The sequence below is a fragment of the Lodderomyces beijingensis genome (assembly GCF_963989305.1).
Source record: "Lodderomyces beijingensis strain CBS 14171 genome assembly, chromosome: 2".
Lineage (NCBI taxonomy): Eukaryota > Fungi > Ascomycota > Pichiomycetes > Serinales > Debaryomycetaceae > Lodderomyces > Lodderomyces beijingensis.
This window is the reverse complement of record NC_089971.1, coordinates 1,648,428-1,675,563: the sequence shown is the minus strand read 5'-3', so window position 1 is coordinate 1,675,563 and position 27,136 is coordinate 1,648,428. Positions and strand designations below refer to the sequence as shown.

At 46.1% G+C, this 27,136-nt stretch overlaps 14 protein-coding genes across 14 annotated transcripts; 8 read left to right on the top strand and 6 right to left on the bottom strand. All coding sequences in view use genetic code 12, as the record gives it.

The window, feature by feature from the left end:
* Nucleotides 1-217: 217 nt before the first annotated feature.
* On the bottom strand, nucleotides 218-1,429 carry LODBEIA_P18440 (uncharacterized protein; the record flags this gene model as incomplete). Its single annotated transcript, XM_066971777.1, has 1 exon — nucleotides 218-1,429. The coding sequence occupies one exon, from the start codon at nucleotides 1,427-1,429 to the stop codon at nucleotides 218-220; it is 1,212 nt and encodes a 403-aa protein (XP_066828782.1).
* Nucleotides 1,430-2,085: 656 nt separating this feature from the next.
* On the bottom strand, nucleotides 2,086-2,817 carry LODBEIA_P18430 (uncharacterized protein; the record flags this gene model as incomplete). The annotated part of the gene is made up of 1 exon (XM_066971776.1): nucleotides 2,086-2,817. The coding sequence occupies one exon, from the start codon at nucleotides 2,815-2,817 to the stop codon at nucleotides 2,086-2,088; it is 732 nt and encodes a 243-aa protein (XP_066828781.1).
* Nucleotides 2,818-3,605: 788 nt separating this feature from the next.
* LODBEIA_P18420 (uncharacterized protein) lies at nucleotides 3,606-4,757 on the bottom strand (the record flags this gene model as incomplete). The annotated part of the gene is made up of 1 exon (XM_066971775.1): nucleotides 3,606-4,757. One exon carries the CDS (start codon nucleotides 4,755-4,757, stop codon nucleotides 3,606-3,608), a length of 1,152 nt encoding a protein of 383 aa, XP_066828780.1.
* A 1,039-nt stretch (nucleotides 4,758-5,796) lies between these two features.
* LODBEIA_P18410 (uncharacterized protein) lies at nucleotides 5,797-6,951 on the top strand (the record flags this gene model as incomplete). Its single annotated transcript, XM_066971774.1, has 1 exon — nucleotides 5,797-6,951. The coding sequence occupies one exon, from the start codon at nucleotides 5,797-5,799 to the stop codon at nucleotides 6,949-6,951; it is 1,155 nt and encodes a 384-aa protein (XP_066828779.1).
* A 460-nt stretch (nucleotides 6,952-7,411) lies between these two features.
* On the top strand, nucleotides 7,412-10,696 carry LODBEIA_P18400 (uncharacterized protein; the record flags this gene model as incomplete). Its single annotated transcript, XM_066971773.1, has 1 exon — nucleotides 7,412-10,696. The coding sequence occupies one exon, from the start codon at nucleotides 7,412-7,414 to the stop codon at nucleotides 10,694-10,696; it is 3,285 nt and encodes a 1,094-aa protein (XP_066828778.1).
* Nucleotides 10,697-10,989: 293 nt separating this feature from the next.
* Nucleotides 10,990-11,838, top strand: LODBEIA_P18390 (uncharacterized protein; the record flags this gene model as incomplete). Its single annotated transcript, XM_066971771.1, has 1 exon — nucleotides 10,990-11,838. The coding sequence occupies one exon, from the start codon at nucleotides 10,990-10,992 to the stop codon at nucleotides 11,836-11,838; it is 849 nt and encodes a 282-aa protein (XP_066828777.1).
* A 383-nt stretch (nucleotides 11,839-12,221) lies between these two features.
* LODBEIA_P18380 (uncharacterized protein) lies at nucleotides 12,222-12,836 on the bottom strand (the record flags this gene model as incomplete). The annotated part of the gene is made up of 1 exon (XM_066971770.1): nucleotides 12,222-12,836. One exon carries the CDS (start codon nucleotides 12,834-12,836, stop codon nucleotides 12,222-12,224), a length of 615 nt encoding a protein of 204 aa, XP_066828776.1.
* Nucleotides 12,837-14,332: 1,496 nt separating this feature from the next.
* Nucleotides 14,333-15,334, top strand: LODBEIA_P18370 (uncharacterized protein; the record flags this gene model as incomplete). The annotated part of the gene is made up of 1 exon (XM_066971769.1): nucleotides 14,333-15,334. One exon carries the CDS (start codon nucleotides 14,333-14,335, stop codon nucleotides 15,332-15,334), a length of 1,002 nt encoding a protein of 333 aa, XP_066828775.1.
* A 1,711-nt stretch (nucleotides 15,335-17,045) lies between these two features.
* Nucleotides 17,046-17,856, top strand: LODBEIA_P18360 (40S ribosomal protein eS27; the record flags this gene model as incomplete). Its single annotated transcript, XM_066971768.1, has 2 exons — nucleotides 17,046-17,048; nucleotides 17,611-17,856. 2 exons carry the CDS (start codon nucleotides 17,046-17,048, stop codon nucleotides 17,854-17,856), a joined length of 249 nt encoding a protein of 82 aa, XP_066828774.1.
* Nucleotides 17,857-19,724: 1,868 nt separating this feature from the next.
* Nucleotides 19,725-20,993, bottom strand: LODBEIA_P18350 (uncharacterized protein; the record flags this gene model as incomplete). The annotated part of the gene is made up of 1 exon (XM_066971767.1): nucleotides 19,725-20,993. The coding sequence occupies one exon, from the start codon at nucleotides 20,991-20,993 to the stop codon at nucleotides 19,725-19,727; it is 1,269 nt and encodes a 422-aa protein (XP_066828773.1).
* A 1,386-nt stretch (nucleotides 20,994-22,379) lies between these two features.
* LODBEIA_P18340 (uncharacterized protein) lies at nucleotides 22,380-23,522 on the top strand (the record flags this gene model as incomplete). Its single annotated transcript, XM_066971766.1, has 1 exon — nucleotides 22,380-23,522. The coding sequence occupies one exon, from the start codon at nucleotides 22,380-22,382 to the stop codon at nucleotides 23,520-23,522; it is 1,143 nt and encodes a 380-aa protein (XP_066828772.1).
* Nucleotides 23,523-23,869: 347 nt separating this feature from the next.
* LODBEIA_P18330 (uncharacterized protein) lies at nucleotides 23,870-24,466 on the top strand (the record flags this gene model as incomplete). Its single annotated transcript, XM_066971765.1, has 1 exon — nucleotides 23,870-24,466. The coding sequence occupies one exon, from the start codon at nucleotides 23,870-23,872 to the stop codon at nucleotides 24,464-24,466; it is 597 nt and encodes a 198-aa protein (XP_066828771.1).
* Nucleotides 24,467-24,901: 435 nt separating this feature from the next.
* On the top strand, nucleotides 24,902-26,287 carry LODBEIA_P18320 (uncharacterized protein; the record flags this gene model as incomplete). Its single annotated transcript, XM_066971764.1, has 1 exon — nucleotides 24,902-26,287. The coding sequence occupies one exon, from the start codon at nucleotides 24,902-24,904 to the stop codon at nucleotides 26,285-26,287; it is 1,386 nt and encodes a 461-aa protein (XP_066828770.1).
* Nucleotides 26,288-26,387: 100 nt separating this feature from the next.
* LODBEIA_P18310 (uncharacterized protein) lies at nucleotides 26,388-26,981 on the bottom strand (the record flags this gene model as incomplete). Its single annotated transcript, XM_066971763.1, has 1 exon — nucleotides 26,388-26,981. One exon carries the CDS (start codon nucleotides 26,979-26,981, stop codon nucleotides 26,388-26,390), a length of 594 nt encoding a protein of 197 aa, XP_066828769.1.
* Between the last annotated feature and the right edge of the window lie 155 nt (nucleotides 26,982-27,136).

Sequence of the window (27,136 nt, the reverse complement as noted above, 5' to 3'; positions counted from 1 at the left end):
AGGCGATAAAGGCCAGCAGCAACATCAGCAGTTGCCGCAAGCGAGGGTTGTGTCTTTTTTTGACAGAAGGTAGCTCACACGGGAGGTCTGGCGCAACTACAACTACAACTACAACTACAACCTAGCCAGACTGTTCATACGAAAATGAAGGTCTCTCTTGTTGTTTTCTTTATTATTCAATTTCTCATTCAGTTCTAGTCATCTATAAGTAATATCTCTAAATACTCGACTGGACCTTCTTCAAAGCTTGCTGAATGTCTTCAATCAAGTCATCGGTGTCTTCGATACCAACAGAGACTCGGACCAAGTCGTCGTAGACTCCATTGGACTCTCTTTCTGCTTTAGGAATGCCGCCGTGGGTCATGATAGCGGGGACTTCGATCAACGACTCAATGCCACCGAGAGACTCGGCCAAGGTGAACAACTTAGTCGAAGAAGTGAACAACGAAGCAGCGTTGGAGCCTCCCTTGATGCGGAACGAAATCATACCGCCGCCCAAACCATCTCTGTGCTGACGTTGCACCACATCGTGGTTCTTGTGGTCGGGGAGACCGGGGTAGTTAACGTGAATAATTGAGCCGTCCTTGATTTTGCTTTGCAAGAACTCGGCAATCTTTTGAGCCGAGCTTGAAGCCTGGCGCAATCTCAAGTGCAAAGTCTTTAAGCCTCTGTGAGCCAACCATGAATCAAAGGGGGATGGAATCGATCCAATGGCGTTTTGCAAGAATCTCAATCTGTCGTGCAATTCAGCATCATTGGTGGCCAAGACACCCATCACCACGTCAGAGTGGCCATTGATGTACTTGGTGACCGAGTGAACGACGATATCGGCGCCGAAATTCAAAGGGTTTGAAACGTACGGCGACAAGAAGGTGTTGTCAACCACCAATATGACCTTATTTGCGGTCTTTTCCTGGTGATTTTTCAAAATCTGCTTGACTTTGGCAATATCGGTGACTTGCAAAGTTGGGTTAGATGGAGTTTCAACCCAGACCAACTTGGTTTCAGGCTTCAAAGTAGCTTCCAAGTCATCGGCCAAGTTTCCCACGAATTCAGCAGTGACGCCGTGGTGATTGGCGACTTTGGTGAAGTATCTATGGGTACCGCCATAGACATCACCCCCGGAGATGATATGAGCTCCAACGGGCAAAGATTGAATGATCAACGCCGTGGTGGCTGAACCAGAAGCCAACGCAATGGCGTACTTGGCAGACTCCAATGACGCCACAGCTTGTTCGAAATTGTCTCTGTTGGGATTAGCAGATCTCGAGTACTCGTAGACACCCAATGGCTTTGAAGGCTCAGATTGTCCGAAAGTAGTCGATAACGAAATAGGCTCGATGACTGCACCCGTGGATGGGTCTATTGGCGCGCCAACGTGGATGGCTCTGGTGCCAAACTTGTAATTAGTTGATGAGTCGACAGTCATGATGGTCTATGTGCTTGAATAATGTGTGAGCTGAAAATGGAAACTAGTGGCAAAACTGAAAGTAAAAAAAGAAGGAGGAGTAGCAGCAACAGCTAACGATATTCAAAAAGGAAGGCCGCAATGAAGAAACAATTAATAAGCAGGTTCCGATGAATGAACAGGATGGGATGTACCTTGTGGGTATAAGTAATATCTGATGAAAAATTTGTATGAAAGAAAAAAAAAAAAAAAAAATTGTGGCTCATTCCTCGTGCCAGCGCGATGGGGACCCCTCGTCTCATCTCTTCTTTATGCGACGCGATGGGAAGAGACTTGCGAGAGGCCAACTACCTCTAGTTGGTGTAACTACACAGTCTAATTCATTCGGCCGAATGATAGGTGAAAGTTCCCGCTGTGATGCAACACTACTTGAAGGATAAGGGACAGGGAAGGGACAAGATACAGCGGGGACAACGAGTATAGCGATTGATTATTTTATTTAGAAAGGGGGCAAACAAACTAACTGGGTATAGACCACCGAGGAAGTTTGCGCTATGGCACGGGACCCACCCTAGAGACGATAGACACCTGCATTACATGACATAACATTGAATTCATTTTGGACCAGTTCTAGCCACTCTTTTCTTTTTTTGAGCTCTATGTTCAACTCCACACGTTTATTCCTGGATCTCGTTTAAAAAGTTTGGGTTGTTTTGCAACTTGGTCTTGAACTTCTCCCACCAGTTGTCAAACGCCTTGATGGGAACTTTCCCCAGCGCGTCAATGAAACTAGCCAAGTAGTTGTAGGCGTGTCCCACAATCTTGTTCGCCAACACCGCGGTGCTGTTGGGGTCTTTTGCAGCCACACTGGCTGGCGTATTTCGCGCAAGAACCAACCCAGTGTGGTCGGCTCTGGCCTGGGCAATTGTTTGCTCTGCTTGCGCCGTAGGCTCAATCGAGATGCCGATGTTGATAGTGAAGGGATCGTTAGGATCAATTTTTGCATTTGCTGCCGCATCGCCATCGCCCATGTCTAAATCCATGCCTCCGTTGCTGTTGCTGCTGCGGTTCGCAGCTTGCGAGGCGCCACTGCCCGCCGCGAGGTTATTCAACTTGTAAATAGCCGATGGCTTCTCTGGGTTGAGTGCACCCAACAACCGAAACTCGGGCAGCAGCAGTTGTTGTGGTTGTTGTTGTTGTAACTGCGCCGGCGAGCTGGGTGTTTGGAAATAAACCAATGCCGTCAAGTTGGGATCAACAAAGGGCGAATTGGGCAATAGGAATATGGTAACGTAGTGCACTTTCGACGCGTTGGGTATCGATATCATATATTTGGTTGTGTCGACTTGCTGGGCCAAAATGATGGGTCTGCCCAGGCATATTGCTCCAAAGACGTTGTTGGTGCTCATCTCTCGAGGTTGCAATTTGCCGTTGTTGTTGCTTTTTGAAGTTTTTGCGCCGTCCGACTGTTTTAATTGACCAGCATCAGTAGAAAAAGAATGCAAAAACCAGCCCTGAACCCTGTTGACCGATTCAGACAACAATGTTGAGGATGTGGAAGATGGTGTTGGTGGTGAGACCGCTCCATATCTGAGTGGGCCATGGCGAGTGTGTAATATTGCTCGATCAATGCGCTACCACATGAAAAGCCAATAGTGGGGGGAACATCGCAGAAATTCTGAAGAGATTTTTCTTCCAACAACCACCCTTGTATACGTATACCTTCACCAACAGTCCATCTTCTTTTTTTTTTGCATTCTACATGTCCACCCACAGCTAGTGTGACGGGGACCAGCCATGGCTTGCTTTTTTTATGGGGAAAGGGCGACAGTCCCGACGAAAGTGTTTTTTTTCTTTTTTCTTTTTTCGTTGTGATTTTTCCGCCTCGGTTTACTTCCCATAGGAAATATCATCCATGGAGTTTGGATGAGACTTGAAACCACATCTACACTGGTAGTATTTCGTTATATTACCGTTCAAGTCCCCGGACTTTTTTAAATTTAAGAATTTTTTTTTTTTTTTTGAAAGAGATCCAAATCATCCTATAAGAACCACGATGAACATATTCTCCATCTTTCGTGTGAAACAATTGAAAGATTTTTCTCTTTTTGTTGTATTTTACAATAGATGAATATGGTGAAGATACTTCGTGACATTTTCCAAAAACAATTGGGGGTTATTTTTTTCTATAAAGACTTCAGTCGGCTTTGATCACGACCCAGCTCGTGGCACAGCCTCCTGCTATGAGGACGACTTCTTGAGGTCCCTCGTATATAGGGTTCAAGTAGTTGTATGTGATGCCATCGGTGTTCTTGAGGCTCGGTTCGCCGCAGTTGCCGTGCTCTCCCCAGCCCCAGGCGTAGACCTTGTTCATGGAAAGTAGCAAACCATGCTCGCTTCCAACTGTAAAGTCTAGCTTGTGGGCACGTTCAGGGTGCGGAAGCGCGTAGTCAAAGAGCTGGCCGTGGGTGTCGGTGCCAAAGGAGATGATTCCCCTCTTGAGCGATTTCCAATGCACAGACGACCACATCGCGGCAAGCCCCCCATGCCCCGCACCTTGTTCAATTTCTCGATTGGCTTTTTCCACATCCACTGTCGACTTTCCCCATATCGTTAGTCGGTTGGGGCCCTGACTCCTTTCGGTCGCAAGCACCACCGTGAAATCTCTTCCCGTCTGGAAATCGTCCACTTGTGCCAGGTCAACTCCCGCTTCAAAGTTCAACTCGACGGGCTCCCAAACGGCCCCCCTTGTGACCAGTTGCTTGTCCATAACCCCCAATTGCCCCTTCTTGCAGCTTCCCCAGCCAAAGAGCTTGCCCAGGCTCGTTTGCACAACAACGTGGCTCATGGACGAGTGAATTTTCACGATGTCAGCACCCAATTCCCTGACTTGAGCAATGGTGCGCTGGCACCTGGTTGATGTCCCGAGCCCTAGTTCTCCCTTGGCCCCATTGCCACAGCTGTACAACCTGTTGTAGTCGTCAATGAAAAACGAGCATTCCCAAGCGCATGCAATAGCGATCCACTTGGCCCCATCGGGTGGATCCGGTACCGCTCTAAATGTGGCAATGAAGGCTTCTTCTTCTACCGGGTGTCCAGTTTGGCCATATTCGTTGCTGCCACAACTGAAAACTTTTCCATTCTCTAGAAGGATCAAGGTATGGTTCCCTCCGCAAGCAATCTTTTTTGGTTTAGCCTCTATTCTTGTCTCAGTTCCTGCGTCAGCTCGGGTGGATGAAAATTCACTCTGGCTCGAAAATACCGACGGCCGTAGCTGACTCTGGTCGTCGTTGTTATCTAGGCCTAGTTGATAGTTTCCATTCGACCCGCATGCCAAAACTGTGTACATCTGACAAACAAATTAAAAGAAGAAGACGGGGGGGGGGGGGGGTTGTTTCAGCTTGGTGAAATTTACCAGCATCAGATAACGCGCAATTACTTGTTCCAGCTATAATGTGCGAGGTCCATTTTTTTAATCTTCTTCGTCTTCTCGGATGGCATTCTCCACCGAAGCTTTTTTTTCGAAATCGAGGCTTATCGGGGAAGCAGAGAAGGTGACAAAGCCGGCTTTTTCAATAGGCGACGCGACCATGTTGAGACAATGCGGTTCGAGATTAGATATCCATAAGAATTGCCTGTTTTGAGATCTTTGGGGGGGGGGGGGGGGGGGGGAGAGAAAAAGGGGGTTGAAGTTAGGGGGAAGGAAGAAGGAGGGGGGGGGGGGGGGCTTCGTGAGATCGTTCGGATGGGATGCAGAAGCAAACAACCGAAAATAGGCGTTGAGATGCATCTCGCTGATCAACCGAAGAAATCTCCTCGGGAACTCTTTTTGACGTCTGTTCCAGCCGAAGAGTGGAAAATCGGCTGGCTTTCAAATCCAGCCGGAAGATAAACCCCTGGGACAAGACCAGCTGGGTTTTAAAGAGCTTCTCCGACAGAGATAGCAGCTAGATCGGGCGGTGGGCAATTATCCAAGCAAGACGTTCCCTGGACAAACTCCGTGGCGGAGTTTGATATGCTATAGTTGCTTCAAAAAATGGTGGAGAAGCGGTGCTTACAAACTGGTCCATTTCGTGGGCTGAGATGGAAACTGTGGCTCTCGCATTGCAAATTCAATAGGCAAATTTTGCACCCACAAGCATTGCTCCCAGGTACATTATACATCACACACCACACACCAGATACCATACACTATGCACCAGACACATTCACAATACATTTTAGACTCTGGTCGGGTCGGTCTATCCACACTTTTATCTATACAAATGGTGCCTGATATATAAAGGGCGGGGATTCCCATTTCAACCTGGAAAGTGCCACACGAATTCTCATCAACCAACAACATTCACAAGGCTATTCTAGAATAATATACTATCATCATCACCATCATGGCTCCAGTTGCACTTTCCGTTGAAGAAAAGTACGACGCTTCTCAGTTCCAGCCCTCCCACCTCGGTAAAACCACCCAAGGCAGCTTCACCGTGAGCCAAAAGAACCAGAACTTGGCCTTGTACCCGGAGTACTTGCCCACCTGGAACCCCTTGCAGAAATTCCCACCCTACAAATTCCAAAAGTTCCACGACAGGGGACTCGACGCCAGTGAGAACTTGTCAAGCTTGTTCCCCGCTGATGGGCCCCAGAAGATCAAGAGATTGACGCCACGATTAGGCTCAGAGGTTGATGGTATCCAATTGAGTCAACTCGACGACCAAGCCAAGCTGGACTTGGCCCGGTTCGTCAGTGACCGCGGGGTGGTGATTTTCAAGAACCAGGACTTCAACTCCAAGGGCCCCGAGTTTGCCATCAATTTTATGAAGTACTTTGGAACCTTGCACACCCACCCAACTTCCGGTGCGCCTGAAAAGTTCCCGCAAATGCACATCACCTTCCGCGGCGCCTCGCAGGAGGAGATTGACTCGGTTTTCGCCAAAAACTTGAACTCCATCTTGTGGCACAGCGACTGCTCCTACTCGCTCAACGCCTTGCAGTTGACCTTGTTCTCGTGCCTCCAGTTGCCCGAAAGCGGCGGCGACACCTTGTTTGCCAACACCGTGGAGGCCTACAACAGATTGAGCCCCGCCATGCAGGAAAGATTGGAAGGGTTGCACATTTTGCACTCGTCGGTTGAGCAAGCGGCAGCCAACAAGAAGGCCGGCGGTATCACGAGAAGAGAAGCCGAGACAAACATCCACCCAATTGTCAGAGTCAACCCAACCACGGGAAAGAAACATCTTTACGTGAACAAGGAGTTTGGCAGAAGAATCATTGAGTTGAAGAAGGAAGAGTCGGAGTACTTGTTGAACTTTTTGTACGACCACATTGAAAAGTCGCAGGACTTGCAAGTCAGAGTCTCGTGGCAGCCCGACACCATTGTCTTGTGGAACAACGCCACCACCGTCCACACACCCTGCGTCGATTTCGACGAGCCCGTCATCAGACACGCGTACAGAATCAGCGTCATGGGCGAAAGACCCGTTTCCGATTTGAAGCATTTAAACGACGAAAACTATCTCAAGGAAAAGTACGAAGAATACGGCCTCTAACGGCCACACTTGTGGCTGTGTTCTTCAAATTTGGGTGTTTTTTTGGTGGTTTTTATTTTTCTTTAGTTTGGGTGCAAAATTGTTCAGTTTGATTTTAGGTAGTTTGTAATTGAAATTTTTTTGAAAAAGTTGGATTCTAGATGAAGAAGAAGCGCTTTTAAAGAGGCCACTAAGGGACATCCCCCCCCCTTTTTCAACTCTATATCTCTTCTTCCGCACTATCGGGAACTACACTTGCAATGCCAAAAAAAACCAGGGGGGCAATCTTGGTTAAAACTCAATGTGCTCTCATCTCGCGAATGCTTCTGACGCGTGGTGGAATCTTTTCGAGCAGACGCAATTTTTTCTTTCTCTCCCCTTCAATTTTCTGCAGCCAAGATTGCTTGACAACACCATTCTGGAAAGAGGAGCTTCACCACCACCCATTTACTTTCCTGGAAAAACCTGAAGCTCTTGTTTTATGAGTTGGTACAAACCGAACAACGGCAAGCTCGCATCCGAGAACCTGGTCCAGGTGCCCCTGACGTCGCCCGTTCGGATTCCCTCGTCTCCATCCGATGCAGTGTCCGCACCACGACAACCAAGTCTCAACGCCAAGATCGACGAGGCAAGGCAAAGGGAGTTGGAGAGGAAGCGGGAAAAGATCCGCGCGCATAAGGACTTCCCCATGGTGAGACGCAGATTCGACTATCTAGGCGAAAGCGAGATTTTCAAGGGTTTCATCAAGGGCAACGGTGTGTTGCGGGACATCACCAAGTGGCTAGAGGAGAACTACAGCCGTGAGGAATTTATGAGGAAACAGCGTCTAGAGAAAGAGCAGTGGATCCGCGAAGAAAACAGACTTCGACAGAAACAGCGAGAAGAGCGGTTGCGGTTGGAGTACGAGGCTCTATCGAAGGACACTAAGCCCAATGGAAGTGATGCGCAACCAGGCGCCGGCAACGTGGCGCCGTCGTCTCATCACGATGAGGACGACGACGACGAAAACGACTCGCCCGTCAAGATGAAAGGAAAGGCAAGGGTCAAGTTGGATCCGCCCGCGCCTACGCCTGTTCGAGAAAACAACAACACATCCACGAAAGTGGAGATCAAGTCCAAGCTGTCGATCTTGAACAAGTACAGAAACCCCACGCTCAAGCCGCAGCACCAGCCCACGCTGGAGAGGTTTGGGCGACTCGACTCGCTTTTGGGCGCACACAAGAAGAGGAAATTGGTCAGAGGCTCGGCGTTGGAAAGTGCCATGTCGTCCGGTTCAGAGTCTTCGTCGCCAATTACTGCGCCCAATTCACTAAGCTCGAAGTTTAGTTTCCGAGAAGAGGCGTCGCCGTTGAGCAGGAGCGGCACTGCGTCGCCCTTGGACGAGCTCGAGGAGGTGGAAAGGCGAATCCAGGAGAACAACAAGAAAGCGCGACTTCAAAAACAGCAAATGCAGCTCCAAAACCAGCCTAAAAAGCAGCAGCTCGTTGTTATAAGTGACGACGAAGAAATGTTGTTGGAAGAGGAGGAAGAAGACAACAACCTTAGTGACTCGATGTCGGACGGAGATGGCGACGTGGAAGTTGTGCATGGGTTGACCTCCATCGATGACAAGATTCTCGAGTTCCTCAACACGGCAGTGATTGAGGATATAATCGATCTTTCAGGAGTAGAGCCGCAGACAGCAGAGATTCTCGTCAGCCAACGCCCGTTCAACACCATCTATGACATTTCTGAAAACAGTTTTACAATTGACGAGCTGGACAAGAAGAGCAGGAAAAAGAAACTCGGGTTGAGAATCGTGGAGCAGACGGAGTCGAGCCTCAAGGGATACAAGGCCATCGACTCCTTGGTGAAAAAGTGCTCGGAGTACGGAAACACCATCTCGACCCAGATGAAGCACTGGGGAGTGACTGAAACTGGTGCAGACGGAGAGCTCGATATGGTTGAATTGAACCCAGCAGATGATGATGGTGACGGTGATGTAGCTGTCGTTGACCTTGACAAAGAGGAGGCAGACGAAGACTCCGTCGTGGAGGTCAAGAAGAAAGGATTAAAGTATATCAAGAGCAAGCCCCTGCTTTTGAAAGAGGAGGTTGTGTTGAACAACTACCAGCAAGTTGGCTTGAACTGGCTCAACTTGCTCTACCACAACAAACTATCATGTATTCTAGCTGACGAGATGGGGCTCGGCAAAACGTGCCAAGTGATTGCATTCATGGCGCACTTAAAGGAGACGGGCGAAAAACACCCGCACTTGGTGGTTGTGCCTGCTTCCACCATTGAAAACTGGATTCGTGAGTTTGAAAAATTCTGCCCCGAGATCAGAGTACAGGCGTATTATGGATCGCAAAAGGAACGAGAAGAGTTGCGCTACGAGTTGCAGAGCGCAGAATTTGACGTGCTTGTCACCACGTACTCGATGGCGTGCGGATCGGCGCACGACGCCAAGTTTTTGAAAAACCAGGACTTCAACGTGGTGGTTTACGACGAGGGCCATCTTCTCAAGAGCTCCAACTCGGAACGGTACGCCAAATTGATGAGGCTAAAGGGCAACTTCCGACTTTTGCTCACGGGCACGCCGCTTCAGAATAACTTGAAGGAGCTCGTGTCTTTGCTCGCATTCATTTTGCCAGGTGTGTTTAACGACAAGAAAGAAGATTTGGCCGAAATATTCAAACAGAAATCGAGCGGTGTTACCGCTAGTGGCAACTCCAGTCTGAAAAAGGACTATAACCCGCTTTTATCAGTGCAAGCGATCAAAAACGCCAAGACGATGATGACGCCGTTTGTTTTGCGAAGACGCAAGGACCAGGTGTTGCAAAACTTGCCTGCGAAAAAACACGAGATTTGCCATTGCAAGTTGACGCTTGACCAAGAGAGATTATACAATAAATTCATCAAGGACGGAAGAAGATGGAGAGCCGAGAGAGAACGGAGGAGAACTTTGTCAAATGCAGAAGTGATGAAGTTGATCAAGGAAGATCCAATCCCCACCAGCTCCAACGTCTTGATGCAATTGCGCAAGGCTGCGTTGCACCCGTTGTTGTTTAGAGTCATTTACGACGATAAAAAGTTGAAAAACATGGCCAAGGCGATTATGGGCGAGCCGGAGTATATGGAAGCGAACCAAACCTACATCTACGAGGACATGACGGTTATGTCCGATTTCGAGCTACACCGATTGTGCATGAAGTTTCCTCACACGATGAAGAAATGGAATTTGGGCGAGGATGCCTTCTTGGATAGCGGGAAAGTTAAGGAGCTCGACAAGTTGTTGGAACTGATTATTGACAAAAAGGGAGAAAAAGTGTTGATTTTTTCATTGTTTACTCAAGTGTTGGACATTTTGGAGTACGTCTTGTCGATATTCAAGTACAAGTTTGTGAGGCTCGACGGTGGAACGCGAGTTGAAGAGCGTCAAGATACCATCGATACATTTTACCACGACGACACCATCCCCATTTTTTTGCTTTCGACAAAAGCCGGCGGGTTCGGGATAAACTTGGTTGCGGCCAACAATGTCATTATATTCGACCAGTCATTCAATCCGCACGACGATAAGCAAGCCGAAGACCGGGCTCACCGAGTGGGGCAAACCAAGGAAGTGGTGGTTTACAAATTAATCTGCGACAATACCGTGGAGACGAACATTTTGATGCTTGCGGAAAACAAGTTGCAGTTGGATCAAACTATATCCGGGGAAGTTTCCGATGCCAAGCTTGAGGAGAATGCAGCATCGACTGTGGAGAAGATTTTATTTGGTTAGACACCATACTGCTGCACTCACTCGATGAATATATATGTATAGGAGGGTTTCAATATAGATATAGAAAAATAGAATAGAAGCCGTCCTATACATACGAGCACCACGTATATTTTTGACTTGTTTCACGTGATTGCTGCAACCGATCTCTTTTTTCTTTTTTTCTTTTTTCTCTGGTGTTCGATTTGCTCCGATAAATAGCACTTTTACGCCAATACCCATCGCCAGAACCTAGCCATCATCTCTTTTAAAAATAAAGCTCTAGCCCGAATTTGAAAAGAACACCTTCATAAACAATGTACAGAGCCGTGCGATCTCTCAATAGAGTGCTACTACATCAGACTCGCTTTTCAAGAACCTATTTGGCCGCGCCCGCCCCCGCGTCGCTGGCAACACGAACCATAGCACCAACGCGATCAAGTCGTGCTGCAAGATGGACCCAATCGGTGCGGACGCTATTCATCCAGACCGCGGAGACGCCAAACGAGCAAGCGTTGAAATTTCTCCCATCGACGTCGATATTAGGCGAGAATGAAACGCGCGAGTTTCTAAGCGGCAGAGAAGCACACTGTTCCCCCTTGGCCGTGCGATTATTCAGCATCGACGGCGTGAAATCCATCATGTTTGGCTCAAACTTCATCACGGTGGAGAAATCGCCGCACTACGAGTGGCCGTTGCTCAAGCCCGAGATCTTCGCCATCTTGACGGAGTATTTGAACCAGGGCTTGCCTATAATTAACCACGATGAAGATGCCGCGGGGGGCGGATTATCGAGCGATGTCGCGTTCAATGAGGATGACGACGAGGTGGTGCAGATGATCAAGGAGTTGATTTTTACGAGGATAAGGCCCGCGATCCAGGACGATGGCGGAGACATTGAGTTTGTTGAGTTCAGACCCGATGACGGCACGGTGTTTTTGAAGTTGAAAGGCGCTTGTCGTAGTTGCGATTCGAGCTCGGTGACGTTAAAGAATGGCATTGAGAGCATGTTGAAGCATTACATTGAAGAAGTGCAGGCGGTGGAGCCTGTTGAAGACGCCGTGGAAGACGCCGTGGAAGAGGAGCCGGATATGGCCAAGTTTCAGGCGCAGGTTTTGCCTAGAAGCAGAGCACGCGAGGAGAACGAGGCCCCTCCTGCCTTATGAGGAGTTTTCAATTGGGTTGTATATATATATAGATTGTATAGATTTTTATAAATAGGTGATTGACTTGAATTCGTGACGACACAAGGGTCGCACTGTTTTACTCTTGCTGAACTGAATGAGCGGTTCACTCTCCCGAAATAGCCGGTTCTGGACATGTGTCCTCGTCGACATCACATAGCGAAAGTCGCAGTTGAGAGTTGTAAATTCCAGCGCAGTCGCAGGGAAAGTTCTCTTGAAAAGCGTGGCACACTGACATCTCCCTGAGCTTGTCACTAGAGTTGAAACCTTTTGAACTTTTTTCTTCTTCCTGGTCGATACCAGAACCGAGCTGCAAAGTTTATGACAGAGGAAAACACCTTGCAGTGCAGATGAGTCCAATTTCTTCAACTGATGTTATGGCTAGGTGCCGTGGGAAAGAACCCCAGTTCTTGGATTTGTCTGCTTCTTTCCACGTTATATTTCTTCTTTTGGTGGAGCATAAGTCTATTGCGGTAAATGGTTTGCTGCAACGCGAAATTCTTGAATTTAAACAGTTCTACCTCTTGTTCTTTTGCTTGAAGGGAATTCAACTGCTCGCCCAATTTGTTCTTTAATGATTGGTACTTGTTGTCATGCTTAGCTGGCAATTTCTCCACCTTGTTGTCATCACCACCCCCACTAGTACTACTGCTGCCACTTTTTTTCCAGTAGTTGTTTAATCCCCAGAGATACGGCTTTTCAGCATCAACGTCTTTCCTCAATTTCTCAACTTCATTTTTTAACTTTTCCACCTCCAGTTGCAAATCGGTGTAGTTTTGTTCCTTTATCGCAGTAGCAAATTGATCGTCCTGCAAGTGCAAATCACACACGTAGAAGAAATCTGCTTGGTTGTCCGAAATTAGCACGGTGGTTGTTGGTTTGTAGCATATTGAACACGGTTTACTATCGGATGCTGCTACTTTTCGCAGCGTGTATTTGTTGGGAAACGGTGCCTGCTGCAGCTGCGCCGCTCTGCTCATCAAGGCAAAAACTGGAAGCTAAAGGGGCTGTGGCGTATGGATTGCAACAGGTGTAGGTGGGGTGGGAAGACGGCCAGCGATATCGGGTTTACCATAGTAATACTCAAGGGGATCGGTAGATTTTGCGCTATCTCTCGTTTTTTGCCCTGCGTTGCACGACCCAGACCTTGCTGTATCAACCATTCAACCCAAATATGGCCAAAAAAAAACTGGGTGTTTGAAGGGTCAGCAGGAGATGGCACTTGTTGAGTCAAACGGAGTTGAAAATGAAACACCAAGAAGTGGTATTTTTATCTGTCTTTTTTCTGAATTTTTTTTTGACAAACTTGGAGCTGATGTCAAGCCACAGACAACTTCGAGACCAGTTGGAATCTAAGACAATAATGCGCCGCACCTCGATGCTAAAACGGGCCATCCACGTGACTCACTCCACAAGCCACGGACTTTAAGGTCCGTTTCTCTCTTTGCAAATTGCGCTCTCCGGAGATCCACCCACCACAATCGAAATTGCCCTTCAGAAACGGTAGCACGCGGAAACATTCGTAATCCTCGATGACATACAAGTTGGGTCTCGAAAACAGCAAGTCCACGTGACTTTTTTTTATAAGGGAAATGGAAAAAACAGCTGGATGGAAAGTAGATTGAAGTGCTTGCACTCCGTAAGAGCTTCCAAAAGTGTAGGGCTTGACTCTAGGAAGAAAAAAAACTGAGCCCAAACTTGGGTTTTGGTGGTTCGTGATGGGTTGGTGAGTCAGAGGATGCGTCTGCGTTTAGAGAGAGAGTGAGAGAGAGAGGGAGAGAGATGGAGAGCAGAAGAAGAAGCCATGGACGTGGACGTGGGGGAGAGAGAGGCCCCCAGGGGGGGGGCCTCGACCTGGGGACTACTGGGACCATGGTTGGTTGTTTGGCGTGTGGTGGTTGGCTGGAGGAGGGTGTGTACTTTCGTCCAGGGAGGGCGAAACAACAACAAGGGCCAGAGAGGAGAAAGGCAAAGAGCAACGCAACAAAAGTTTGAAATTCTCGCACTTTTTTTTTTCATACTACAAATCTCTCTCCTTCATAGTCCTTCCAACCAATTAAACCTGAGCAAACCACCGTTCCAATATCCAGCGTGTGTATATCCATACATATTACAGGGACCAGGTTAGATTCATCCAATCAATCAATCAATCAATCAAGCAGTTGAGGCAACTTTGAATAGTCTTCAACTACCGTTTTCAACCACGCTTGTTTTCATCTAGGAAAAACAAAGCAAAAAGCTCAGTCACTTTTTTTGAACACGTAATTACCAACACCCATCGTCGTTTGGAATTTTTTTTTTTAACCACGCCCCACCCACCCCCCTCCTGCTTCCCCCCTTCCCCTTACTTTTGGTCTTTTCGATTCCTAATCAGACATAATCGTTCTTTTTGGTCCTTGACTTTTTCATTTTTTTTTTCCATTTTCAATATATAAATATATATATAGACCAGAAAAAACCAACAATAAAGCAAAAGATGTCTACCGATCACCAGGAAGTTGCAGATATCGACTCTATTGTCGATAGGTTGTTAGAAGTGAGAGGCTCGAGACCCGGTAAACAGGTCACGTTACAGGAACACGAGATTCGCTATCTTTGCACTAAAGCTAGAGAGATATTCATCCAGCAGCCCATATTATTAGAATTAGAAGCTCCCATCAAGATTTGCGGTGACATCCACGGCCAGTATTACGACTTGTTGCGTCTATTTGAATACGGAGGTTTCCCCCCTGAAGCAAACTATTTATTTCTCGGTGACTATGTCGATAGAGGTAAGCAGAGTTTGGAAACCATATGCCTCCTTTTGGCGTACAAGATCAAATACCCCGAGAATTTCTTCATCTTGAGAGGCAACCACGAGTGTGCATCGATTAATCGTATTTACGGCTTCTACGACGAGTGCAAAAGAAGATACAATATCAAGTTGTGGAAAACTTTTACCGATTGCTTCAACTGCTTACCCATTGCTGCCATTATAGACGAAAAGATCTTTTGTATGCATGGAGGCTTATCGCCCGATTTGAACACCATGGAGCAAATAAGAAGAGTCATGAGGCCAACAGATATCCCCGATGTGGGCTTGTTGTGCGACTTGTTGTGGTCGGATCCCGACAAGGATATCACAGGGTGGTCGGAAAACGACCGTGGTGTTTCGTTTACTTTTGGTCCCGATGTGGTTTCGAGGTTTTTGCAAAAGCACGATATGGATTTGATCTGTAGAGCACACCAGGTTGTTGAAGATGGATACGAATTCTTTAGCAAGAGACAATTGGTTACACTATTCTCGGCACCAAACTACTGTGGCGAGTTTGACAACGCTGGGGCCATGATGTCGGTGGACGAGTCCTTATTATGTTCGTTTCAGATTTTGAAACCAGCCGATAAGAAACCAAGATACCAGGCTCCTGGCGATGTAAACAATGCAAGAGCAGGCGCGGGGAAAGCTGCCAACAGGAAGCCAAAGAAGGCTACAAAGTAACACCACCACCAGGACCATGACCACCACTATCATCACCGTCACTCGCTTAACACACCCCCAATTCAACTACCCCCCTACCCCCCCCCCCCCCCCCCGCCAAAGCAATCCAGTACAGCAACATTAATGTTTCTACGACCCCCCCCCCCCCCCCCCCCCACCACCACCACCACACACACATACACACACTTGTACATTAGAGATTTATAATGTTACGGCAAATTTTTTTTTCCATATACAAGTACATATATATCTTATCACCACTATTACCACTACCACCACCACCACCACAAACCCACATTCATTTCAATTCAACCGAGGAGAAACCAAGACATCCACTAAACAATATATTAGAGTCATTTTATGCAATCTCTGGCATCACAATCATCACCAACATCAACATCACTTCGCACTTGTTGAAGTTTTAATTTTTGCATTTGACACCAATTTGCTTCATTGTATAGTAGTATTACCACCGATTCTCCTCTGTTTGATTCTGTATTATTACAATATCTTAAATGTTTCAACAATTTTATTTTGGTTAAAGTTGAGGTTTTTAAAATTTTATTAGAGGAGTGTTTTTTATGGCTGCAAAAAAAAAAAAAAGAGGTTCACGATTGAAGATTGAAAGTGGTTTATTTTTAATAGGCGTTTTTTTTTTCTTTTTTATAGCTTGGACAAGACCCTTGTAAATGATTCCTCAAATAAGAAGTTCGAGACATGAGATAGAGCAATATATGGATGAGACGTTGGTGGATGGGCAATACATACTGAGTTGGTGAATTTTTTGTTTGTTTTTGATGAATTGGAAATGATGAGATATTAGTGGTGGTGGTTGGCTGGTTGGTTTGTTGGTTTGTTGGTGGTGTTGGGGGGCGTCGAACCTGATTTTTTTTGATAACTATATTGAAAGCTGTCGTATATTTTTTTTACTCCTAAGAGAATGATGATGGGCGCTATGCTACGTGATTGCGTTAGAGTGTGAAGTGAGTGGTGAGATAGAGGAAGTGATGGGGCTAAGTTCGGTCTTGAATCTTGAATCACGTTTCGGTATATATTTTATATGATCTGTTTTAAATTTTTATATAAATTGATTGCTTGTCGTTTTTTTTTAACATTTGAATAGCGTTTATCTTCCAACTTGATAATGATAAGCTCTGGTTGTAGATTTTTCCTCCTTCAGTTAAGCTTCACGGTGGTCATGTCCCGAGGCTGATGGCGTTGGTTGTGAAACACCATGGCACCGAATGGACTTCTACTGTGGCAACCGCTAGAACGAAAATTAAAAACTTGATTGTCTTTTTTTAAGATTGGGCAGTTTCAAATGCCCGATACCTCAATCGGCAACTCCTCTACCTTTTCACGCTATATTGGTATATTTTTGTCATTTACGCTGAGCACCAATACCAACGGCATTTCCTCTTTGACATGTGGACTTTGCCATGGCTGCAAAATAGACGTTCATACTGTAACATACTGTGAGCGTGTGTCGTGACATTTGGACGCTATTTTCCGCGACAATGAAAGTTGGATGTAGGGTTAAGCCCTATCGATGCCAGCTGCTACCAACTGAGCGCCACTCTCACACACTCTCTCTCGCTCCCTCACCCTCACTATACACCGATAGGTGATTTTTTTTCATCAAAATTTCTGGCGCAGGGAGGAGGAGACGTTAGCACTTAATACACCAAGTTCATCAATAGCAAGAGACAATATGGTATGTGGGATACACCACCGTTGATATGCCATCCCATGGACGAGGGAAAGAGTGAAGAGAATGGAGAGATTGGAAAGAATGATACATGAGCTCAGGATTATTGAATAGTGGAGACCCAATTTTTTTGATTTGGATTCAAGTGGGAACCACCCAAGGTATTAGACTACTCTGTTACCGATCATTAGGAGCATGTTTTTTTGGGTCTTGGTTTTATATATGAGAGGTGGATCAGTATCGTTTTGCAAGATAGGACAAGACAAGACAGATTATGAAAACATTCTTTTTTTGGAGTTGTCCGTGTTTGGTCAGAGCATCTCCTCGTGATCAACATAGAGTGGCAATTGGAATTCAAAATGATCCGATACGAAGAGACTTTGCACCCCAGTATCTCCGGGGTGAACCACTCCGATGAAGATGATGATCGAAATGATGTGCATCTCGGATTTTTGACACCCATCTCCAATTCATCTTTCCCTCACTCGAACACTCCATTCTCGTTGAATTATTGGCACTATTTTTCAATTTAGCATCACCAGTATACTAACATTCAAAATTTCTCTAGGTTTTAGTTCAAGATTTATTACACCCATCCCCAGCTACTGAAGCTCAGCAATACAAGTTAAAGACCTTGGTGCAACAACCAAGATCCTTCTTCATGGATGTCAAATGCCAAGGTTGTTTGAACATCACCACTGTCTTTTCCCACGCTCAAACCGCCGTCACTTGCGATTCATGTTCTACCGTCTTGTGCACTCCAACTGGTGGTAAGGCTAAATTGACCGAAGGTTGCTCTTTCAGAAGAAAGTAAGTTGAGTTTTCTTTGGGAAGTTAGCGAAACTGGAGAAGGATAAAAATGAGAGGCAAATACACGATGATGCGACAACAAAAAAAAATTTAAAAGCTATCGGGATCGAATTTTCATGATGGTTATGTAGATTAGGTATTGATGTTTTTTTTTTTAATATAAACATTCTAATTATTAATGAAGTGACCCTGAGGGAGCCAGAGGTACGTTGATGGAGTGAGCAATGGTTGATGTCAAGCTCAAGCCACAGGTTCAATGTGCAAAACTTCTAACATCTCTCTCTCCGGTAAAGGCAAATCATGTTACAAAAACCCAGGTTTCAAATTTAATTTGACGACAGAAATGGATAGATATTAGCGGATCATTATCGGAGAGCTTGACACACCGCTAGATTATAAGTAGCAACTTTCCTGTCTTTGCACAGACGCGTATGGACTTGATAACATAAATTGATTTTCTACAAAAATGTGATCACAGACTAAGCAGATTGAACGGGGACTAGAAAACAAGGGGATTGGAGGATGGGGGGTTTGAGATGTTTCACTGACATATAGTTGACACGCTCGATTTATAGTTCTCATTTCTACATTCCCGACTGAATGTACTGGTGAGTTTTTGCTTGAATTTCCTGGCGCAGGAGCAATTGCAGCATCACGGTTCCGAGGACAAGTCCTTTTTAAAGTTTATGGAAGCATTTGTCATTTCACAAGAGCATCACTACGGTTAAGAGACCCGACGATTCAAACTTTTTTTGCAACCATAAGAGCAACGCCTGTTTCTTTGCTTTTTTTTACTTTGATCTTTGATTCCCTTGCCCAATCATCACACCTGGTCTTCAAATTAGGGAGGTGCCAAGTTACGCCTCATGGAATAGCGGAAGCTCGAGTCACTCGAGTCGGTGGGACATTCTTCAAAAAGAATGTCTTTTGAATCTGCCAAATTTTTAAACAACGGCGTGCCTGCCGATTCAATTTTGAAAACCACACTCATGTAATGCAGATAATCACCACATACAACAAACAGGCGCAAATGGTTTAGTGGTAAAATCCAACGTTGCCATCGTTGGGCCCCCGGTTCGATTCCGGGTTTGCGCATACTTTTTTGCTTTTCTTTTTCCTTTTCGCCCTTAGAATACTGGAACTTTCGTTTCATATGATAAAAGGAAAACATAAGCTTAAACTTAAGCTTAAGCTGATGGATCAAGGAGCTCAAACGCCTACACTCGTTTCATAGAAGTTCCATGGAGACCAGTATACTTGCTGGTTTTATTTTTTTGCAGCTTGAAGAGGCCTCCCTCTGGATATTCTCCTGAACACCTAATTTCTTTTCCGTGATGTTTCTCAGAGCAACAGTCCGCTGGCTTCATTCTTTTTTGGGATTTACAAGATAAAAGAGATACACCCGATGTCCTCTCGTAAACAGTCCACCTGGGTGCAGATTCCTGAGAGATGGGGCATGACAATGCTATTGTTGTATACTGCGTGGTAATGTAATTCAAGGATAGGGCGTATAGCTCAGTTGGTAGAGCGCCTGCCTTGCAAGCAGGAGGCCTTGAGTTCGACTCTCAATTCGTCCACTCTTTACTTTTTTTTTCCTTTTCTGAACCCCACCTTTTTTTTGATAACGTGGATATGATCAAGTGCATCGTATTGACGGTGCTGGCTTCGGATAACTGTATCGACTCAAGCAAAACAAAATTTCAGCTGGATGTATCATGAAAGACGGGCTTGCGAAAAAAGGAATTGCATCTACTCTTATCTTGCAATGGCTTTTACATTAAAAGATGAGCGTTGGATTAGATGACCTATACATGTTTGTGTGGGGAGAGGAACGGCAACGGCAAAAGAGGCCAGAGTCCATTGGTGGTGGTCTCACAACTTGGCATCGACATTTCTCACAACTTCGTCAATTGCATGGGCCACTTTATCGACATTATGATCATTCAACCCTGCAACTGAAGCTCTTCCACTGCTGACCAAGTAAACACCGTGCTTCTTTTCCAACCTTTCCACTTGCTTTGCGGTTAACCCAGTAAACGAAAACATTCCCGTTTGGTCGGTAATGTGGTTCCATTTACCTGGAGTGCCCAACGCCTCCAACTTCTGTCTTAAGGCTTGTCTCATTTTGATAATTCTTGAACTCATTGTCTTCAAATCTTGTCTCCATTGCTTGTACAAAGCAGGGTCCTGCAAAATTGTCGAAACAATCTTGGACCCATAAGCTGGCGGGTTGGAGATTTCGCAACGGATAATCAAGTTCAATTGCGATTTAACTGCTCTAGCGAAAACGGGGTCATCATTGGGCAAAACCACGTGAATGGCACCAACTCTTTCACCATACATGCCGACATTCTTGGCAAAAGACTGACATATTATGATGGGTGCCTGAGTGATCAATTGGTCATTGATTGCTCGGCGTATAGGATAAGCGTCCTTTTCCAAGTCGCCACTGGCAAAGCCCTGGTACGCGGAATCAAACAAGATGAAATGCTGCTTGGCGTCCAATTCTTTCAAAATCTGGTCCCATTGTTGCGGAGTTGGGTCCAATCCAGTTGGGTTATGGGCACACGCATGTAAAAGGAAAATCGAGCCTTGCTTGGCGTTTCTTATAGCAGTTAAATACCCTTGCAAGTCCAACGACTTGGTGGCGCTGTTCCAGTAAGGGTACGTCTTAACAATCAACCCCAACGACTCAAACACTTGCTTGTGGTTGGCCCAGGTGGGCGCGGATAAATAGATGGTGGGAGGCTCTTTCGAGGCATCTGGATAGCCGGTGTAAAACTTGTTTAAAAACACACCTGCGATATGCAATGCACCCGTGCCTGATAACGTTTGCTGCGAAACAAGTCTCGCGGGGTTGATTGCGCGCGAGTCGTCGCCCAACAAGACCTTGGCGGCGCTCGAGTAAAAAGGCTCGTATCCGCTAATCGACAAGTACTCGTGGTTGTACTCGGGCGAATTGATCAACTTCTGCTCGGCTTGCTTGACTGCGGGCAAGATCCAGGGCTTGCCGTTGTTGTCTCTGTAGGCACCAATGCCCAAGTCCACTTTATCTGAGCGGGGGTCCTTGACGAACCGGGCCTTGAGACCAAAAAGTGGGTCTGGTGGCAATTCCTTGACGTTTGTAAATGCTTGAGCCATCGTTTAAAACTTTGCAAAATTCAGAAATTTGGGATTTGTGAAATAATGAAAAAATGAAAAAATGAAAAAAATTAAAATAGCGGGTCCTTTCTTTGAGAAAAAATGGCGATCTTGTTGGAGATGGATTTGGATTTGGAGTTGAAGTTGAAGTTGAAGTTGTACTTGAGATTGTGAAGTTGTGGAGAGAATGTGGGTGGTTGTCGGCTGTTGAGATCAGAAGGTTCTCTATTTAAATACTACCACTACCATCACCGAGGGATTTAAGAAACTATACACAACAGTGGAGAGACACACACAGCAAAGTTGCTTAGTGAGATAAAGGGGGCAACTTGGTAGCTCGGGGGGTTTGGAAATAAAAATAGATCCGCTGAACCGAGGCAACCAAGGCATTTTTTTGCCTAATGACGAGTTGAAAATACACGCAGCTGAGTCAGGGATTATGTAATGCGCCGATACAGTTGGTGTTTTGTTGGATTGTCGCAAATGGAAAGAGGTGAGTTTCCACGACATTGGTGACGACATCGACAGTGACACTGATAACAACAACCGGCTTGTGATTCTTCAATCCGTCAATGGGGAACTTCGACTGTCTCATTTTCCTCTCCTAATACAAGATTGTTTGGGTAAGAGACGCCTGAAATGTCTAGGGTGTCTACGACGTCTGCGATGTCCGCGATGTGTGCCGCTGATAATAGATTATTATATAGCTTCCCCATCCCCCAGCTTATTCCCTTCTCCTCCCCCCCCCCCAAAGCAAAATGTCAAAAAAAAAAAAAAAAAAAATTCAAAGCAAAGCCGTTAAATCACTCGGGATTGGAAATGGCGGTGGGACAGCTCTCTGCTCGTATCCACTGCTGAAAGTAAACGACCACCGCGGTATATAGAGAGCCGTTTCCTTGTATTCTTCTTTCGTGTACTGTTGACATAGCTCAAATTGCGAGTTTACACTTTTCACGCACGCGACGCTTGGAAAAATATGTCTACATACCTAACTCACCAGGAGAAGCTTTAACACCGCAGGGGCCATCATACACGAGATCTTATTGTAAAAGCTTGCGTCTCGCTGCCCTTTTCTCTCTCTCTCTTCTTTTTTTTGTTTTCAGTATAGAAAAGTTTTCCAGCTAGGAGATTCCTCGAAGGACCTGTTTCCCTAGCGGCACTAACTGCTGTGTGTCCTTATGGCTGCGAAAACAGCTAGCTATTAGTCACACCATCTCACTCGTCGTGTCGTGTCGAGATTTCCCACTTTCGCGACAATCACCAAAAGAAAAAAAAAAAAAAATCAGGCCGAAAAATATTGACATTTTTCAGTCAGAGTGAAAACGAGTCACAGCCCACACATTATAGTAGATCCCACATCATCGAAAAATATACCAGGTGTCTGCAATGTCGTCGTTTGGTACATTATTCAGAGTCACCACTTATGGAGAGTCCCACTGCAAGTCGGTCGGGTGCATTGTTGACGGCTGCCCACCCGGCTTGAAACTCAGCGCCGATGACATCCAACCACAATTGACAAGAAGACGTCCAGGACAAAGTAAATTATCCACACCTAGAAACGAGGCAGACACAGTTGAAATCCAAAGTGGAACTGAAAACGGCGTCACTTTGGGAAGCCCTATTGGTATGATGGTGCGCAACAAAGACCACCGCCCGGGAGACTATAGTGAAACCGACTTGTATCCTCGTCCTAGCCATGCCGACTACACTTACATCCAGAAGTATGGATTGAAATCAGGCTCGGGCGGTGGCAGATCTTCTGCCAGAGAGACTATTGGAAGAGTTGCCGCCGGTGCCATTGCCGAAAAAATCTTGGCCCAGGTAAACAATGTTGAAATCGTGGCGTTTGTTTCGTCCATTGGAGAAGTCTCCATGAACCGCAATCCTCAAGATTTGACTTTCCAAAAGATCCTCGATACCATCACCAGAGACGAAGTCGACGAAACCGGGCCCATTCGATGTCCCGATGCAGGCGTGCGAGACGAAATGGTGAAACTCATTGAAAAATACCGCGACGCCAAGGACTCCATCGGCGGAGTTGTCACTTGCGTCATTCGTAACTGTCCCATTGGCTTGGGCGAGCCCTGCTTTGACAAGTTGGAAGCGAAATTGGCCCATGCAATGTTGAGCTTGCCGGCAACAAAGGGGTTTGAATTTGGGTCCGGGTTTTTGGGAACTGCCATCCCAGGCTCACAGCACAATGACCGCTTTGTTTACGATGAAGAACGCCAGAGATTGAAGACCAAGACTAACAACTCCGGCGGCGTTCAAGGCGGGATCTCCAACGGCGAAAACATTTACTTTTCCGTGGCGTTCAAATCTGCAGCTACAATCAGCCAAGAGCAAGAAACCGCCACTTACGACGGCAAAGCCGGCGTGTTGGCCGCAAGAGGAAGACACGACCCCAGTGTCACTCCCAGAGCTGTCCCCATTGTCGAGGCTATGGCTGCCATAGTATTGTGTGATCTATTCCTTATCCAACAAGCTAGAAACGCAACTAGATCCTTGTTAGAGAAAAACGACAAGTAAATAGATAATCGATACAACTAGTATTCAGACTTCAAAACCTTGAACTCTACCTGACCTCTTTTTTCCACCCAAAAGCAAGGTGTAGTTGAACTGGTATAAGTTGAAATTGGCACTGATTCACTATCCATTGCTGAACGCGTCTGTCTATCTCAAATCCATTCTAGACATAAATTGTTCAAAATTTGCGTCACGTGATTTTTTTTTTTGTACTTTCGATTAAATTTAACAACGCATACCGCCATAAACACCAGAAATTTTCCACCTTCTCAATCACATTCCACCAACTTACCCATCATCATCATCATCCACTTGAAGAACAGGAACTTACTGATTTTTCAACAACAACGATGAAGTTGCTTCTTTTGTTCAGCATATTCATTGCGTCGGCATTGAGTCACACCGTGCTCTTACAGCCGTATGGAAAGCAATGCTTTTTCGAAAACTTGAAAAAAAACGACGAGTTGATTGTTACTTTCCAAGTGGGCTCACGTAACCCGCACAACTCGGAGCAATACGACATTGACTTCTACGTTACGTCGCCCCAAGGCCAAACGGTGCTTAAGAAGACCAGTCTCGACCACGGAGACGAGCACGTTCGCGCAACATCAAGCGGGAAATACAAGTACTGTTTCTCCAACGAACGTTCCGGCCGCGTCGACTTGGACGTGAGTTTCAACATTCACGGCGTGGTGTACGTCGACGTGAATGATCCAAAGGCAGACACCTTGGATTACGCCATCCAGAGATTGAGCCAATTGGCCGATGAAGTCAAGGCTGAACAGGGGTACTTGGTGATTAGGGAACGTACCCATAGAAACACGGCCGAGTCGACCAACTCGAGAGTCAAATGGTGGTCTGTTTTCCAGATTTTCGTTGTTGCTGCCAACTCCATCTTCCAGATTTACTACTTGAAGAGGTTTTTCGAAGTTAAATCTGTGGTGTGAGGCTTTGCTTGAAAGATATATGGTATCTATCTATTTATATTTAGATTGCGGAAAATGCACTTTGGCGATCAAGTTTTGTCCCGCTGTGGCGGGGAGAGGACTAAGTAGAAGAAGAAGAAGCAGCGCTCATCCCACACACTGGCATCGTGTGTCTACGAGCCCACTCTCATAAATAAGCATGAATAAATAGCCAATAGCTGATAGGTGTTCGTCTTATTTCTTCAGAGGTCAAGCTTGCCACTTGTACGATAATTTCCCCCGCTGAAGTGGTAAAAAAGATCGATATTTCAAGTTGTAAGTGTAAGTGAGTGGGTGGGGGTGCAAGTGGCTGCGAGTGGGTTGCAAGTCGATTGCTAGAAGAAAAAAGTATTGACTGCCAAAAACTCCACATCTCTGTTCTTCCATTTCTCTGTCCTTTTCCAAATTATTCAAGAGATGAACAGCTTACCAAACGGTTCCAACCCAAAGACTAGCTCATTCACATGCAACACATGCAACGTTCGCTTCATCAATGCCGATTTGCAACGGCAGCACATGAAGACCGACTGGCACAGGTACAATCTCAAGCGAAGAGTTGCCCAACTTCCCTCCATCGCATCTGATGTCTTTGCGGAAAAAGTGCTACGCCAGGATATAAAGTTTGATGAAAGCAAGGAGAACGAAGACGAGGATGGATTTTATGTTGCCATGAGGAAAGTGAAGCACAACTCAAAGAAAAAACATCACCATCTCCTGAGGTCTCAGCAAGAAATGCGAGGAAGATTCATGACACGCTCGCCCGTGAAAATGGAGCAGAAGGAAAGAAGCTTGAGTCCAACTCTTTCAGTGGCATCGCAGTTTTCACAGTTTTCACTAACTGACGGCTCAGAGCATGGTGGACATGACTTGGAACCGATACACACCGGTTCGGATTTGTATTACACCGACTCTCGCGAGTTGACTGATCTCGACGCAGAGTTTCTTGAGCTCGATCTGGACGAAGAAAAGAACCCTGATTTGTCCGGACAAGAAGAAATAGAAGAAGAAGAGGAGGAGGAAAATGCTCAGTTGATGTCGCTTACGTCTTGTTTTTACTGTGGTGTTGAGAACCAAGAAATTGAAGACAACATCAAGCACATGTTCAAGAGACACGGGCTATATATCCCCGAACGAACCTATTTGGTTGACGTCGAAGGCCTCCTAGCGTACCTCCGAGACGCAGCTGCCAACGACGAGTGTCTTGTGTGCGGATACCAAGCGAGAAACACCGAAGGTTTGAGACAGCATATTTACGTGAAAGGACACTGCAAGATCCCCTATGAGCTGAAGGAGGAGAAGCTTACTGTTGCCCAGTTCTACGACTTTAGTATTGGTGAAACCACCAAGCCCAGAAAGAAAAGCTCAAAATCAGTTGGCTTTGCTGACGATGCTGTTTCTAGTGGACAAGCAAATGCAGATGAAGGTATGGATGAAGACGAAGATCACGATCAAGATGAAAGTGAAGGCTCGGGGATCAATGATAACTACACCTTGGTCCAGATTGATCCCACGGGCGTAGAACTCACGACCCCGCTGGGTTCGCGCATCGGACACAGATCAATGCAGCATTACTACAGGCAAAACATTGCCTTGCCGGTGGTGCTATCCAATGAAGACGGCCGCAAGACCCAGGCGTTGGTTGATCGGAGATTTGCTCCTGGCGTCACTTCCCGTGAAATTTCCCGTGGCGAAAAAGAGGCCCAGAAGATCGAGAATCGAGCCAAGAGCCATGAAGTTCGACGGATGAAGCCTCGCAAGATCAACTATCAACGCCATTTCAGAGATGAGATCTTGGGCACTTGATCTTAGTAGTACACTATAGAGATTTTATAGACTGGAAAACAAAGAGAAAAAAAACGCACATTTTTTTTAAAAAAAAAGGGGGAAGGAGGGAAAGGGGGGATTAACTCTGACTCTTGCTCTTGACATAAGCCCGATACACATCTGCATCCTTGGCGAATTTCAACTCCAACAATTCACGCACAAAATCCAGCAGCATCTCCAGCTGCAACTTGCGGCGTAGCTCAGGTAGAATCTCAGTAAACACCGCTGTTTCATACTCCTGAGTTATCGCATACAACTCGCGATTTATGGCCATTTTTTCATCTTTCAACTTTTTCAAAAACGAAATCTGATGCGATAGCGAGTCCATAGCTGAATCGCGCGACGTTGCCATTTCTGCGTTCCGTCGATATCCATATTTCTGCTCAATTAGATACGTCAAAGAATCATCGGATTGTGGAGGTTGCGTGTGTGGCGTGTGTTGAGGTGAGGCTGAAGCTGAAGATGGAGATGGAGATGGAGCTGGCTCAGTGACGGATACCTGATGGGGGAATCTAAAGTTGGTATCGATGCCATGGCAGATCTGGTCGAGGCGTGTTTGGTTTGCGCTCGTTTCGGATAAAAGCTGCAGTACTGCCGTTACCAATGGCTGTAGATTCTCGGTGCGTAGTAGGAACTGATGGATTGTTGGTCTATACTGCGACTGGTCGGACATGATGATTGAATGAAACTTTCGAGGAAAATCTAGTTATAGTTTTATGGGAGCGGGGTGGGGATTCGGCTGGCAGAAGAGATCTCGGATTCTTTTATGGTGGTAGTTATTCCCTTTTTCTCTCCCACGCGGCTAGAGGAGACTCTGGAGTCCAACAT